The following is a 13,659-nucleotide window of genomic DNA, read 5'->3' as shown; positions in this document are numbered from 1 at the left end:
TCACATCACTGTACTCTACGCGCGGGCAGGCAGCGTATAGTCACGTCACAGCGCCGCGCGCGTGAGCAAGGGGTAATTATGGTCTGCTGCGCAAGAGCTGAGGTGTGCGTTGCTACAGTGAGCGCGGAGGCGACGGCGCGGCGGGTCAACATAGCCCCTTCGCCTGTCAGCGGGAATTGACCCAACATTAACAACACGTCTTCCACTGTGCATGACACTGACAGCAGGCACTGTGCCGGTAAGGCGGCACATGACCATACCCTGGTTGTTGATATGCACATCAATTTCTCGATCGAGGACTACAGGAAGGAGCTGGAGTGGAAGATCTCCGTATCTGTGGCGTAGAAGGCTCCAGTATGCTTATTATTTAATGTGTCGCTAGGTCCACTTGTCTGGACCCCGTTCAATATACGCACTCCCCTTGAGCCTATAAAAGGGAGAGTGCGCCCGATAGAACACAAGCTCTTTTAGGCTCCCTCAAGCTTAAGTTCACTCAGGAACTCCCAAGTTCTTCAGAAGCAATATAGCACATAAGTGGACGTAGGGTTTTATGCTCCGGCGGCCTGAACCACTCTAAATCCTCGTGTCTTTTCCGCGTTCATCCATCCTTTGATCAAACGTTTCTAGATTTCACCCAAACTCGTCCTAAACTAGGATTAGACGGGTGCATTCCGCCACCGGCTGGAGATTTCCTCGGACACTGTTAAGCACCAAAGCTTTTACCATTACCACCTCTCGCCACAGTTGCCACCCTAAATTATCGTCTGATATTGATCATTATAAAGACGCGTAAACTTCAATCGATCGACCGAAGAGAGGAGTAAACTTCCTTTTTTGTCCTCGGGATTTATTGGCAGCCAAGCCACGCAGAAAGGAAGACACACACACTCTAGCTCGCCAGCCACTTATATTAAACACAGATGGTGGCCGGCCTAGGCTACCACTGCCACTTCGGGTCGTGATAAGGTTTGATCACTAGCTGGAGCACTCGTCCCCAGCACCGGCGTACGCGTACGTGCGCTCCGCCAGTGCCCGCACCACCACCCAGCCCGGCCGCTCGCTCGCGCAACCACAGCCGCACAACAAGCCCGCGTCCACCGAGGCACCCATCCCCCAATGCTTATATATAGAGACGCGGCGGAACCCGTGGCGCCCACACAATACAAGCCTGCAGCGACGACGACGTACGCGGGTGATCTGATCGTCGATCGGAGGATCAGCGCTAGCCAGTCAGTCTATAGTGTACTGTGGTATCTAGCTAGCTAGGCCAGGATGGCGGCCATTTGGCTGCTGCTAGCATGCTTGATCGCCGCGTCTTTGGCCGGCGCCGGCGCCGGCGACGGGGGGAGCCGGAGCCAGGTGTACGTCGTGTACATGGGCGCCGTGCCGGCCCGGACCTCCCCCAACCTCCTGCTCGAGAGCCACCTGCGCCTCGTCGGCACGGTGCTCAAGAGGTCGGTCGGTCATCTCAAAGTCTAGCTCCGCGGCGCATACACACGGTCATTTTAGTGGCGGCCACACCACCATAGAAGGAAACAAGTAGGGTTGGAGAGAGCATCGTATCGGAGGAACAACAAATAGGATAATTAGAGAGTGAAAATAGGCTAACAGCACGATGTTCATCCCACCGTCGAAAAAAATCTAAGCCTACCATCTCCTGCTTAGTGATTTACAGTACTAATTACTTCTACTCCACGTGCCATGAATTGTTTTTTTAGAATAGTTTGTTCATTTCCGTATGTGATTTTCTTCGTCGACCAGGGGGCAGCGGGCGGACAGCGTGGTGCTGCGGCAGTACAGGCACGGCTTCTCCGGCTTCGCGGCGCGGCTGTCCAAGGACCAGGCCGCCGCGCTCCGCCGCAGGCCCGGCGTCGTCTCCGTCTTCGCCGACCCGGTGTACCAGCTCCACACCACCAGGTCCTGGGACTTCCTGCAGCAGGCGGCCGTCAAGATCGACGCCGCCGCCCGTCGCCGTGCGGCCCGCAAGGCCGCCGGCGACCCCTCCTCGTCGTCGTCCCCCGCGGCCGCGACGGCGGACACCATCATCGGCCTGCTCGACTCCGGCATCTGGCCGGAGTCGCCGAGCTTCAGCGACGCTGGATTCGGGCCCGTGCCCGCCCGGTGGAAGGGCGTCTGCATGACCGGGGACGACTTCAACTCCTCCAGCTGCAACAAGTGAGCGCCATTGATTTAGCTTTTCCCTTTTTTGTCATCTAATTTTCCTTCCATTTCGATCGGGAGCGGGAAGAGACGTCGTCAGGGTTTCTTACATCTTCTGCGACGATCCCGACGCAGGAAGTTGATCGGGGCAAGGTACTACGACATGGACGACGTGAGGGGCCCCTCGCAGAGCGGCGGAGGCGGCTCGCCGCGGGACGACGTCGGCCACGGCACGCACACGTCGTCCACGGCCGCCGGGAGCGCGGTGGCCGGCGCCTCGTACTACGGCCTCGCCCCGGGGACCGCCAAGGGCGGCTCCGCCGCGTCGAGGGTCGCCATGTACCGCGTCTGCTCGGAGGAGGGCTGCGCGGGGTCCGCCATCCTCGCCGGCTTCGACGACGCCGTCGCCGACGGCGTGGACGTCCTCTCCGTCTCCCTGGGCGCGTCGCCCTACTTCCGCCAGGACTTCTCCGCGGACCCCATCGCCATCGGCTCGTTCCACGCCGTGGCCAAGGGGATCACCGTCGTGTGCTCCGCCGGCAACTCTGGCCCGGCGGCCGCCACCGTGGTCAACGCCGCGCCGTGGATCCTCACCGTCGCCGCCACCACCATCGACCGCGACTTCGAGTCCGACGTCGTGCTCGGTGGAAACAACAGCGCTGTCAGAGTACGTGAAGCTCGTCTTCGGTGGTGTTGCAGCTTCGATTTCTCAGTATTGTCATCAACCTCTGATCATATATACATATATATAAATATATATCTTTATATATATGTAGGGTGGAGCCATAAACTTCTCTAACTTGGATAAATCCCCGAAGTATCCATTGATCACTGGTGCAGCAGCAAAGTCGAGCTCAGTTTCCGATGCTGCCTCAGCTAGGTAAGAGCAACGAACTCCTAGCCAAATCGATGGCTAAAATTCTGGACAGCAACAACTCTCTGCAAAATTTTGTGACGCCGTCGTCATCCTCCGATCATGTAGCCACTGCGAGCCCGGCACGCTGGACAGAGGCAAGGTCCAAGGGAAGATCGTGCTGTGCAACCACTCGCAGGGCGACACGTCGAAGCAGGTGAAGGCCGACGAGCTGAAGAGCGCCGGAGCGGTGGGGTGCATCTTCGTGAACGACGCCGAGCTGGCGGTGGCCACCACCTACCTCGACTTCCCGGCGACCGAGGTCACCTCGGCGTCCGCCGCGGCCATCCGCAAGTACATCGCCTCCACCAGGTAGGTAGCTCTGCAGCCGACAGTCATGGCCTCCTCTCCCAAAGCGAAGAAAGAACTCACCTTCGTCATTCCGATCCGCCGCCACGGAAGCCAACCGGTGGCGACGATCACGCCGGCGGCCACCGTGACGGAGTACAAGCCGGCGCCCGTGGTGGCCTACTTCTCGTCGCGGGGCCCGTCGGCGCAGACCGGGAACGTGCTCAAGCCAGACGTCGCTGCCCCGGGGGTGAACATCCTGGCGTCGTGGATCCCGACGTCGTCGCTCCCGGCGGGGCAGACGCAGGCCTCGCAGTTCAAGCTCGTCTCCGGGACGTCCATGGCGTGCCCCCACGTCGCCGGCGCCGCCGCGACCGTCAAGGCGTGGAACCCCACGTGGAGCCCCGCCGCGATCCGGTCGGCCATCATGACCACAGGTAACAGTATTCTTCATCTCTGAATCTGAAATTGGCCGTCAGCGAAGAAGAAAGTCTCATCATGTCCGGTCGATCCGCCGCCGCAGCGACCCAGCTGGACAACAACCATGCTCCGATGACGACGGACTTCGGGTCGCCGGCGACGCCGTACGACTACGGCGCCGGCCAGGTGCACCCGACCGGCGCGCTGGACCCCGGGCTGGTGTACGAGGCCGGGGAAGACGACTACCTCCACTTCCTCTGCAACTACGGCTACGACGCGTCCAAGATCAAGCTCATCGCCGCCTCGCTCCCTGGCGGGTTCTACTGCGCGGCGAACGCGAGCACGGGCCTCATCTCCGACCTCAACTACCCGTCAATCGCCGTGTCGGGGCTCGGCAAGGCCGCGGGCGGCGGCCGGACGGTGACCCGCGCCGTCACCAACGTCGGGGCGCAGGAGGAGGCCACCTACACGGTCGCCGTCAGCGCGCCGGCCGGCCTGGACGTGAAGGTCACGCCGAACAAGCTCGAGTTCACCAAGGGCGTGAAGACGCTGGCCTTCCAGGCGAGCTTCTCCGGCGGGAAAGACGCGGCGGCGAAGAAGGGCGCCATGTCGGGCTCCATTACATGGTCGGATGGAAAGCACATGGTTCGCAGCCCATTTGTGGTGACCAGCTGAAACTGAATGTCACATGTAGTAGAAAACTGTCAAGTATCATGGATGCTGCAGTGGTCAAGCAATGCTGTGAACTGTGATCAACATAAAGGATATGATGCTGACAACTAGTAGTGGCAACTATAGAAGATTCTGAAGCTGGGTCATTGGCAATGTCTTGGTCACAGACATGACATCATGTGACGCAGGGCCGTCCCAAAGTGAAAACAAAGTCCAACACATACTTTGTAGCAGCACAGAACCAACATGCAGAGCAGCGCTGGCAAATAAGCATCAAGGCCAAGGCACCTAGACTTGTGCAAGATCACCAATGAACAATCACAACATAAAGTGTGTGATATAGCCAAATGTTTCAAAAGGCACTAGGCAGGCAGTGAGTCTGCAGAGTTTGAATTTGCCACGAGAGCTTGAGGGCAACTTGGCGGTAATACAAAGTTGAATCAAACACATGGAGACAAATCAAAACCTGACAAAACATAAACCCACAGCCACTCCAGCAAGCCAACCCAGACTGGAAAAACCAGCTTCACCTTTTCTACAACCAGAACAGAACTACATCTTTACTATTTAATCACTATCATAGTTGGATTTAACTATTCTCCAAGAAAAGAGTTGTGGTGCATACAACTAATTATAATGCGGATGGTCAAAAAATACATAAGCAGAATGCTGCTCATAATAAACTACCTAAAACATGGATGGATGATACTATGATAGCTATATTCTGGAGTTGCCTTCTGCCACGTATTACATCCACTGCAATCAGCTTCCGGATACCTGATTCGATGATATCACTAGCATCATCAACCGAGATATATCAAGTTTCCATAAGCAGGGATGAGAAAATATCAACCGTTGTTAGTTTAGTCCTCGTCAGAATCACCGAATGTGATCTTCGTAGATTTAGGAGCATCTGCAGTGATTTCCTTGAAGTGAGAGCCATATATTTTAGATTCCTGCAAAAGAATGACAAAGGATAAAGTCAACATCATTAATCAAAATCACCCTCATGCAAACTATTTAAATGTTCATTCTGTTCACATGTAGTGAATTGAGCCTTTAATAGCATTCAAAGAACTGAATAACATTCTCTACATTTAAAAATTGATACAAATTATTTGAGGTTTAAGTCAATACTACAGTTCTAGAAATAAAACTTTATTTTGACTGACTGAAAAGTGTTTGGATATAAGAAAGCATATAGTTTTGAAAACCATCACCGGAATTATATCCCTTTTGGGTTAGGCAGCTCAAATTAAAAAAAGGATCAATCACTCAACTCCTGACTCCCAAGCCCTCAGAATTCATTTGCCACCCACATCTCTTGTGCGTTTCCAGGTCCACAAACGACGGAAGCCGGGGGGGGGGGGGGGGGGGGGGGGGGGGGGGGATTTATGTTTGCTACATATAAAATCTTTGTTTGTGCATGCCCCTGTAGTCACAATTGCCTTTGTTATACTGTGGCCAGATTCTGCAGGAGTAGCATCGGTCCGCTGCTGATTGCTGAACACATAGACTAGACCTTGGCTCCCATGAAATGGTAACAGGACCCTAATTTCTATGTCTGCTGCATCTAGGAATCTAGAGACAGTTATCCGCTTGAATGAAGATATCTCACAGAACCATCTAGCCATGTCATTTCAGACAAAAATAGTTACAGATTTTGCATGATGGGTCAAGTACACTAATTATTTCCATTAATTTATGCAGCTTGATATATTGATGGTCAAATCTTGAAATGTTTCATGAATCCAGATCCTACATGTTTTGATGTGGAGTGCACAACTGATCTAGTTTTCTTTCATGGCAAATAGCTTTTTTTCTTGAACGACGCAGGAGAACTGCGTGTCATTTCATTTAAGGAAGAAAAGAAGAAGAGTGTAGAGGTTAGAGAACCTCAGCACTCAGTACAACACACACCACCTATCTCACCACTGAAAAAGAAACAACCCATGACCAAGACCACCAGCACCTAAGGGGCCAGGGTCAGCGACCCATCTAGCTCTTTAAGCTTGGTGGCTCCTGCCATGCACCACAGGGCGCACTCATTAGTTTTCTGCCATGGCAAATAGCTTTATCAAGTAATTGGCATTTTCATAGGGATGCAAATGGACCATCTGCTTCTTAAAATGGCAGGAGACATCAAGCTCCATGCAAGTTGACAGATGCTACAAATCCTATGAAATTCAAGCTTGCTTCCATAATTTAAATCTCGGAAAAGAATTCAAGATTGAGGCAATATTCAGTGACGTGAAATAAAAATGAAGATAAACTCAACTGCATTTTCGAGATGAAAAAAATGCATACTTAGTGAACTGAAACACCAATTTCCACGCATTTACAGTATTTGCAACGACACAAAAGCTACAAAACTAGACCGGACAAATCATCAAGGTGGTTTCTTGAGAATGAACTCTGTGAGAATGTGTATTTCAAATGCATTTCTTTCTGTACTCTTACTGACTTTGCTAGATATATCCATACCTAAACAATCAGACATGGACTAATATGGACTATGAACACACGATAACTTCAAATGAAAAATTCGATCTGAATACAAACCTTTTTCTTGACATGTGTGCCAAATTTCATAAGGGCTGAAGGAACAACCTGGCCAGCCTCCCGCAAAACATTCACAAGTTCACCAGCAAGACCCTGTAAATGCAATTAAATTAACATAACCTAAAAAACTGACGTCATCAAGTGCAACAAGGGTATGATCGTGTACCTTGTTCTCTTGGGTGAAAAAGGTATGAGCAACACCTTTCTTGCCAGCACGACCAGTCCTTCCTATCCTGTGGACGTAATCCTCAGTTGTCAAAGGATAACTATAATTAATGACAACTTCAACATCAGGAATATCAAGTCCACGTGAAGCAACATCTGTAGCAATCTGCATGTATTACAAAATAATGAGCACACAGATGGAACAAACCATAATATTTGTTGCTGAAACAGTAAAACAAATAAGAGATATTCACATGCAAGATAAAACCACAAATATTCCACACTGGATTCAGCCAGCCATGCATATTTTGAAGAATTTCCACTCTTGCAAAATGTTTTCATTAACTGAGGTTCACCTCGTTCACATGTAAAAAAATATACAATGGCCTTACCATATGAGCAACATCATAACTAAAATGGGTGCTGGCACTTGTTGATATACCATATTCTAATTTTCCAATAAGTACAACAATAATGATTTCAATTTACAACTATATTCTTGGATGTTTTGAACCACTGATCAGAACACCTAGATCTCATTAAAAATGATCTCTAAACGGTAAAGATGAGAATCCAGGAGTAGCATAACCTGTTGATATCCAGAAGGAGCTCTTTAGCTGCTCTTAACTTTCTAAAAATTTACAATGCAACATGAAGTCATGAATCCCATTAGTACTTCAAAGTACTCTTACCTAGCATGGCTCTCCACTAGTATTGCCCAACCTTGCCTAGCAAAGCTGGTGTTTAGTGGGCAAGGACGCAAGGTTCAGCAAAGAAACCAAAATTGCTATAGATATGAGGATCTGATCATAAATTAAACAACAAACCATGTATAAAAAGCAAAGTCCATACGTATCTACAATTGGACTATCAGGCCTGAATCAAATTATATGGAAGTGATTGAAAAAAGCTAACCATTAAAGGGCATTTTCCTTCTTTAAATAAAGATAAAGCTTTTGTTCTATCATGCTGAGCCTTGTCTCCATGGACTGAAACAGCCTTCCATCCCCTTTAGAAGAACATATAATTAAAAATATGGAGAGATATTGTGCACAGATTAAATCGAAAGATGGAAACAAATCTGCTACCTTCTCTGAAGCATTGTTTCCACTCGTGCAGCTTCTTTCTTGTACAGCACAAAAACCAAAACCCTGTTGCTGTAGCATTAAACACAAGTAAACTTCCTTATATGAGTTTTAAATATAAGGCTCCAAAGACAAAAGAAGAACATCACTAAAAAACTGTTCATGTGCAAAAAGAATGTTTTTCACTTTTTTGGGAGACAGTAATAAATCACTAATAATGTGAAGACTGGTAGAGTAAGAAAACTGGATTTTTATTTAAGTTTGTCCCAAAAAGGCTTGATTTTTTTTCCCATAACTTACATCTTTCTAAAGATGCTCTAGTCCTCTTTAAATACTTTCCTCAACTTCTTTTTTTTTAGTTTTGTTTGAGTCGAAACAAATCCCAGGACCAAATATCTCCATTTGTAACCAAAGTGTTTCAAGCAACTCTGATGTTTCAAGCATTTCAAGTAGACCACAAATTTCTCCTTTCGTAACCAAATTGCATCCAATCATATGATCAAGTTCATATATGTTTGCTTGAGCATCAATCTATTACCAAGCCTGATGCTTATCTCCCAGTATGCCAGTGGAATCAGTGCCTTAAGGAAATGAATCTTATGTAAAAAAAATACAGCAGAAAGGAAAACCTGAATAGTATATACCTTTGTGCTTGATGGTATTTGTCAAGCAAGGCAAGTAATCTTGAATCTCGTGATCTATCATCCAATACTTCAACAATTTGCATCACATCATGGTTAGCTGCAAGATCTTCTGATCCAATAACAACCTGCAGTGAGATGTTGAACAGACTGTCAACCCCAAGTAATCAGGTACTTTGAAAGCAAAAACAAACAAGAAAAGCATAACCTTTATCGGATTCGGATCCATGAACTCTTGGGCTAGCTTGTGGACAGCAAGAGGCCAAGTTGCACTGAACATAACCATCTGCCGTACTGCATGAGAAATAGCATCATTATGCATCACACAGAAAACAGAAGGCTTGAGGTCGAGGATGCAGTAGAAAAAGGACAACAGGACTATGTAACATACAACAAAGTCCAGGTTGCTCAGGTTGCATTGTATAGCATCATCAATAAGATTTCTAATTTGTAGTAAGCACACAATCACAAAAGGGGAAACTGTGACACTTGGACCTGTCAGCTTTACAATCCAGAAAGAATCCCAATCTGAATTTCTTTTGCAGTTTATTTTATATTCTGAAATGGGCTTCGTAGTTGTTTATTCTATTCTGACCTAATCTCCTGCTATCAACTTATCAGCAGAATTGTTCAGAATCTGAAATATTTCGCATACAGAAATATCAGAACATAAAGACTAGTAATACCATGGTAGTGCAACAGTACCACATAGAAGGATCGCAGATCCTGCCATCTAGCCCAGACGTACGAATGAAATCACCCCCCCCCCCAACCCCCCACCCAAAAAAAAAGAAAAAACAAACTGCCAAATGCATGTGTATAGGAAGATAAAGTAATAGATACAAACCAGATGATGTTTGGCTCAAAATTGCCCTGACTTCAGGTTCAAAACCCAAATCCAGCATTCTATCTGCTTCATCTAGAACCTATGCAAGAAAAGTCTGTGTTAAAGGACATTTATCACACCATACAAGACCAAAAGCAACAGAATAGAACACAATAATTAATCATTAAAGCACAACCATGAAAGTGCAAGCACAGTAGTTCCAAGAAACATTTGAGGTGACTGATGCCCGAAATATGCTAATCCATTTCACTACTATTTTTTTATCTTAACCACCCGTTCTTAGACCTAATCAGTGTTCATTAGATCCCTGAACGAGGACGGATAAGGTAAGGAAGATTAGGGGCAAAATGGTTGTGGGAAATGCCATATCCAACTAATTTGTTCCTATTTATGTGAAATATATTCGGTAATTTCCTTGAGATTTATGAAGCACCGACTGACACTAAAGAGTGTGTACCAGGCTACACAGTTAGCTGAAAGGAATGCAATGCCTATGTAAAAGGCAATTATTATCATTCTAATAGGATGTCTATTTATGAATATATTTAAGTTAGACATGACTGGTAGATTTGTCTCAGAAAGTACTCATAATGTTTTTCTACCTCCCAGTTTCCACGGCCTCTGGTTTCAAGATGTCACTTTCACTATTCCTTTCATTAATTTAGCATTGATACCTAGTTGTAAACATACAATCCAATGGAACTACTTTTAACTAGAAAACTAGTAACATAGTTTTCGTACAGCCAACCCACAAAGTTTTAGGATATCAAGTACAAATGAACAAATGAATAGTGATTGAAGTTGCAACTGGGTGAGCCTGTTGATGTCCAAAACACCACATAAATATTTGTGACTGAAGAGAATATATATAGTATGCACACCATAACTCAGACAACAAGAACAGCACAACAAAAAGCACAACTGACTTACCACAAACGAAACTTCATTAAGGTTACAAAAACCCATTTCAATAAGGTCTTTCATGCGACCAGGAGTTCCTATGACTATATCCTGAAAGCAAAAAAAACCCAAGAAAATGAATAATGGATTAGGCAGCAATGTATTTTTACATAAAAGTAGCTGTGGAACAGTGTTGTTAAGGTGTTGCCTATGTGCCACAGGACACTTTATTGCCTTAAGAACCATGCTGTGGAATACTGAAAGACCAAGGCAAAGTTGCATGTCCTATAAAATAAAATAAAATAAAAACATTTCTAGTTTTGGGATTTAATCAATATTCATTATAATTATGTGAACCATGTCTGAGCAAAAACTGAAATCAGTGTGATCTTACCACTCCTGATTTAAGGGCAGCTATTTGGGGTCCCTTTGAAGTTCCACCATAAAGGCAAACTGAATTTATCCCACAAGGTGTACCAGCCTCACTTAGTACATCTGCAATCTGGCACAATACAGAAATGTGTAAATCATTCAGCAACATTTTTTCTTCAGACCCCCCACCAAGCTTACAAATTACTATGATCAGTTTTTCTACTATCCCACTAACAGTATATGACACGCATTTGTAGACAAAGGTAAAAGCATTATTATGCCCCTCTTATCCAACTTTTTTTTTGCTATGTGCACTAGAAGTTTTTTGGAGAAATTGAAAAGGCACCATATCCATTAAATTCAGGCTACAAAACAAAAAACAACTGGACATGAATGTAAAAAATGATTATTACAGAAAAAATGTCAAATAAGAAAAGCCTCACGGACTCACCATTCGATAAATTAGCAGCAAGAATATAACGAAGTAGAAGTACGTATGTCAACTGAACCTAAAGTAACTTATTTAATGCCACAGCAATCAACCAGCATTTACCTAAAATTTGCGTGCCTTGTTCGAGCATGTAATTAAAAAGCAACATTTTGGATCACATTCATAGGCTTACCTGCTGAGCGAGCTCCCTCGTTGGTGACAGCACGAGGCACCGCGGCACGGCCTTCTTGCCCGTTTTCCCTCCAACCTTCTTTCTGATGTGCATCAGAGCTGGCACACCGAAGGCAATTGTTTTCCCTGGTATTATCGGAATGACGCAAAGCAACGAGATTATCAGGAATCCGGACACGACGGGGCAAAGGAATAATCGAATGGAAAACAGAAATCAAACAAATTTCGCTGTACCGGATCCGGTGGCGGCGATGCCAATGAGGTCTCTGCCGTCAAGGAGGAACGGCCAGGAGTGCGCCTGGATGGGCGATGGCTGCGAAAACTCTTTGCAGCAGTCGAGCACCTGGGACGGCAGCTCGGCGGCGGTGAACGACCGCAGCGCCGCGTACTTGGGGTCCTCCGAGCCCTTCCCGGTCACCGCCACGGCCTTCTCGGCGCCGTTCTCGGCCGCCCCTCCTCCTCCTCCTCTGGCCCCATCCTCCGCCCGCTTCTTCTTGCTGCTCTTCACTACCGCCTCCTCCGTCGCCGCCGCCTCCTCGGCCTCGGCCGCGAGCTTCCGCTTCTTGTCCTTCTTGCTCTTCTTCTCCTTTTTGCTGCTCCTGGGTAATTCCGCTTCCGTTTGCTCGGCGGGAAGCTTGCGGCCCATGGCGGCGGAGGAGGATGTGGCGGTGGGGATGGGCGGGGAAGGGAGGGAAGGCGAGGACGGCGGGAAGGGGGACGGGATGGTTGGTTTCTAGGGTTTTAGAGGGAAACCGAGGCACGGGTTGGTGAATCTCAGCCGTCAATTTCGTGATCGTGTAATTTTGTAGCCCCGGCTGCCCAGCCCAGCATCAGTTGCTCCATCCGATTTTAGTCCGACGACGTCCGGTTTTTTATTAAAATCACCTAGACCTGCTTATTCGCAAGTCATTTTTACAATTAGATTCACATTAATTGTTCAGATCAGCTTTTAGAGAATTTTTATTTAATCGATAATATTTTTTTCTCGGATGAAGTACTTAAGTGGAACATAAATAAACCGGTGGATATACAAAACTATTTTTTTAATAAGTTGGATTACAACCTTAACACTAATTAGATGCATTTTTATGAAAACCCCACCTTAAAAAAATCAATTTAAATAATAGATCGAAATGAAAGGCTGAAAGTGACATGTGAAAAAACTGATTTTGCATCTTTTACTTCAATGATGGATGAAAATGAAAGGGTGCAGTGCAACTAACATGTCCAGAAACTGTTCCTGAAAATCATGTTGAAAAAATTGATTTTGCATCTCTACAGCGTCAAATTAGCATTGGAGCGGGGGGGTGTAGAATGATTGCCCATCGATTATGTTGACAACAACAAAATAAACATCCAACGGAACCACAAGCAAAAGCATTTTCCGACTTGTATCACGCATCATATTTTGTCAAAAATACGATATATTATGGACGGATGTGAAAGTGTATTTGTCCTCCTATGTGGATTTTGATGTTAATGATATGCATAATTAAGGAGCTAACGAGTTTAATTATCAAGTTATGGACAGATTAAAATTCGATGAAATAAAAAAAAGCAAGAAAAGATACCAATTTATTTGAAAAACGGTGTTGGAGCTTCTATTTTGAATTTAAGTATAGAAAATACCGTACTAGGGGACGCGAATAGATGTTATGAAGATGTCAAAGTGCTTAATTAAGATGCTAACAATCCAAGAGATATATAAATCACATACTTGTGCACTTAGTTTTTCTCTTTTATTTTAGTGTGTGTTGGAAGTTTCCACGGTATTTCCGACCCTTGTTGGAAGTTGACAGCTTCTTCCGGTTGTTTTGAGTTAGGCCTTGAGTGAGAGCAAGTTTGAGGTGTGAGACTTGGGGTTTTGAGTGTGAGGTCATCCACGTTCATCTCAAGAACAATTGAAGCATCTTCATCCATCGATTCGCGTTTGTTACCCTTGGCTTGTAGACGGTTCGGCGCCGTCCGGTTGAACGTCCTCTCGTGTGTGCACGCCCCGGGAAGTTTATATT

At 46.5% G+C, this 13,659-nt stretch overlaps 2 protein-coding genes across 3 annotated transcripts; one reads left to right on the top strand and one right to left on the bottom strand.

The window, feature by feature from the left end:
• The first annotated feature begins 1,170 nt into the window (after positions 1–1,170).
• Positions 1,171–4,606, top strand: LOC112880578 (CO(2)-response secreted protease-like). The gene is made up of 7 exons (XM_025945283.1): positions 1,171–1,454; positions 1,762–2,175; positions 2,296–2,827; positions 2,937–3,040; positions 3,143–3,385; positions 3,476–3,798; positions 3,885–4,606. Exons 1-7 carry the CDS (start codon positions 1,273–1,275, stop codon positions 4,454–4,456), a joined length of 2,370 nt encoding a protein of 789 aa, XP_025801068.1. The 5' UTR covers positions 1,171–1,272; the 3' UTR covers positions 4,457–4,606.
• A 378-nt stretch (positions 4,607–4,984) lies between these two features.
• LOC112880579 (DEAD-box ATP-dependent RNA helicase 5) lies at positions 4,985–12,391 on the bottom strand. 2 transcript variants are annotated; one of them, XM_025945285.1, is made up of 13 exons: positions 11,882–12,391; positions 11,649–11,773; positions 11,048–11,155; positions 10,684–10,764; positions 9,754–9,832; positions 9,115–9,200; positions 8,910–9,034; positions 8,269–8,337; positions 8,096–8,189; positions 7,182–7,346; positions 7,016–7,108; positions 5,307–5,409; positions 4,985–5,230 (listed from the first exon to the last, which is right to left on the bottom strand). In XM_025945285.1, the coding sequence occupies exons 1-12, from the start codon at positions 12,291–12,293 to the stop codon at positions 5,317–5,319; spliced, it is 1,530 nt and encodes a 509-aa protein (XP_025801070.1). In that variant the 5' UTR covers positions 12,294–12,391; the 3' UTR covers positions 4,985–5,230; positions 5,307–5,316. The 2 variants fall into 2 exon arrangements, with proteins under 2 accessions (XP_025801070.1, XP_025801069.1); XM_025945284.1 differs by having other exon boundaries at positions 4,985–5,409.
• Positions 12,392–13,659: the final 1,268 nt, after the last annotated feature.

The sequence above is a fragment of the Panicum hallii genome, chromosome 2 (assembly GCF_002211085.1).
Source record: "Panicum hallii strain FIL2 chromosome 2, PHallii_v3.1, whole genome shotgun sequence".
Lineage (NCBI taxonomy): Eukaryota > Viridiplantae > Streptophyta > Magnoliopsida > Poales > Poaceae > Panicum > Panicum hallii.
Note: the sequence above shows the minus strand (reverse complement) of the source record. Positions and strands in the feature narration are given on the sequence as shown.

Bases quoted from the DNA above. Each gene is read 5' to 3' on its own strand.
- LOC112880578 (XM_025945283.1), top strand. From the start codon at position 1,273: ATGGCGGCCATTTGGCTGCTGCTAGCATGCTTGATCGCCGCGTCTTTG. The intron at 1,455-1,761 runs GTCGGTCGGTCA...TTCGTCGACCAG, and splicing joins GTCGGCACGGTGCTCAAGAG to GGGGCAGCGGGCGGACAGCG. The intron at 2,176-2,295 runs GTGAGCGCCATT...ATCCCGACGCAG, and splicing joins AACTCCTCCAGCTGCAACAA to GAAGTTGATCGGGGCAAGGT.
- LOC112880579 (XM_025945284.1), bottom strand. From the start codon at position 12,293: ATGGGCCGCAAGCTTCCCGCCGAGCAAACGGAAGCGGAATTACCCAGG. The intron at 11,156-11,648 runs GTAAGCCTATGA...GTATTGTGCCAG, and splicing joins CGAGGGAGCTCGCTCAGCAG to ATTGCAGATGTACTAAGTGA. The intron at 7,347-8,095 runs GTTAGCTTTTTT...TAATACATGCAG, and splicing joins AAGGAAAATGCCCTTTAATG to ATTGCTACAGATGTTGCTTC.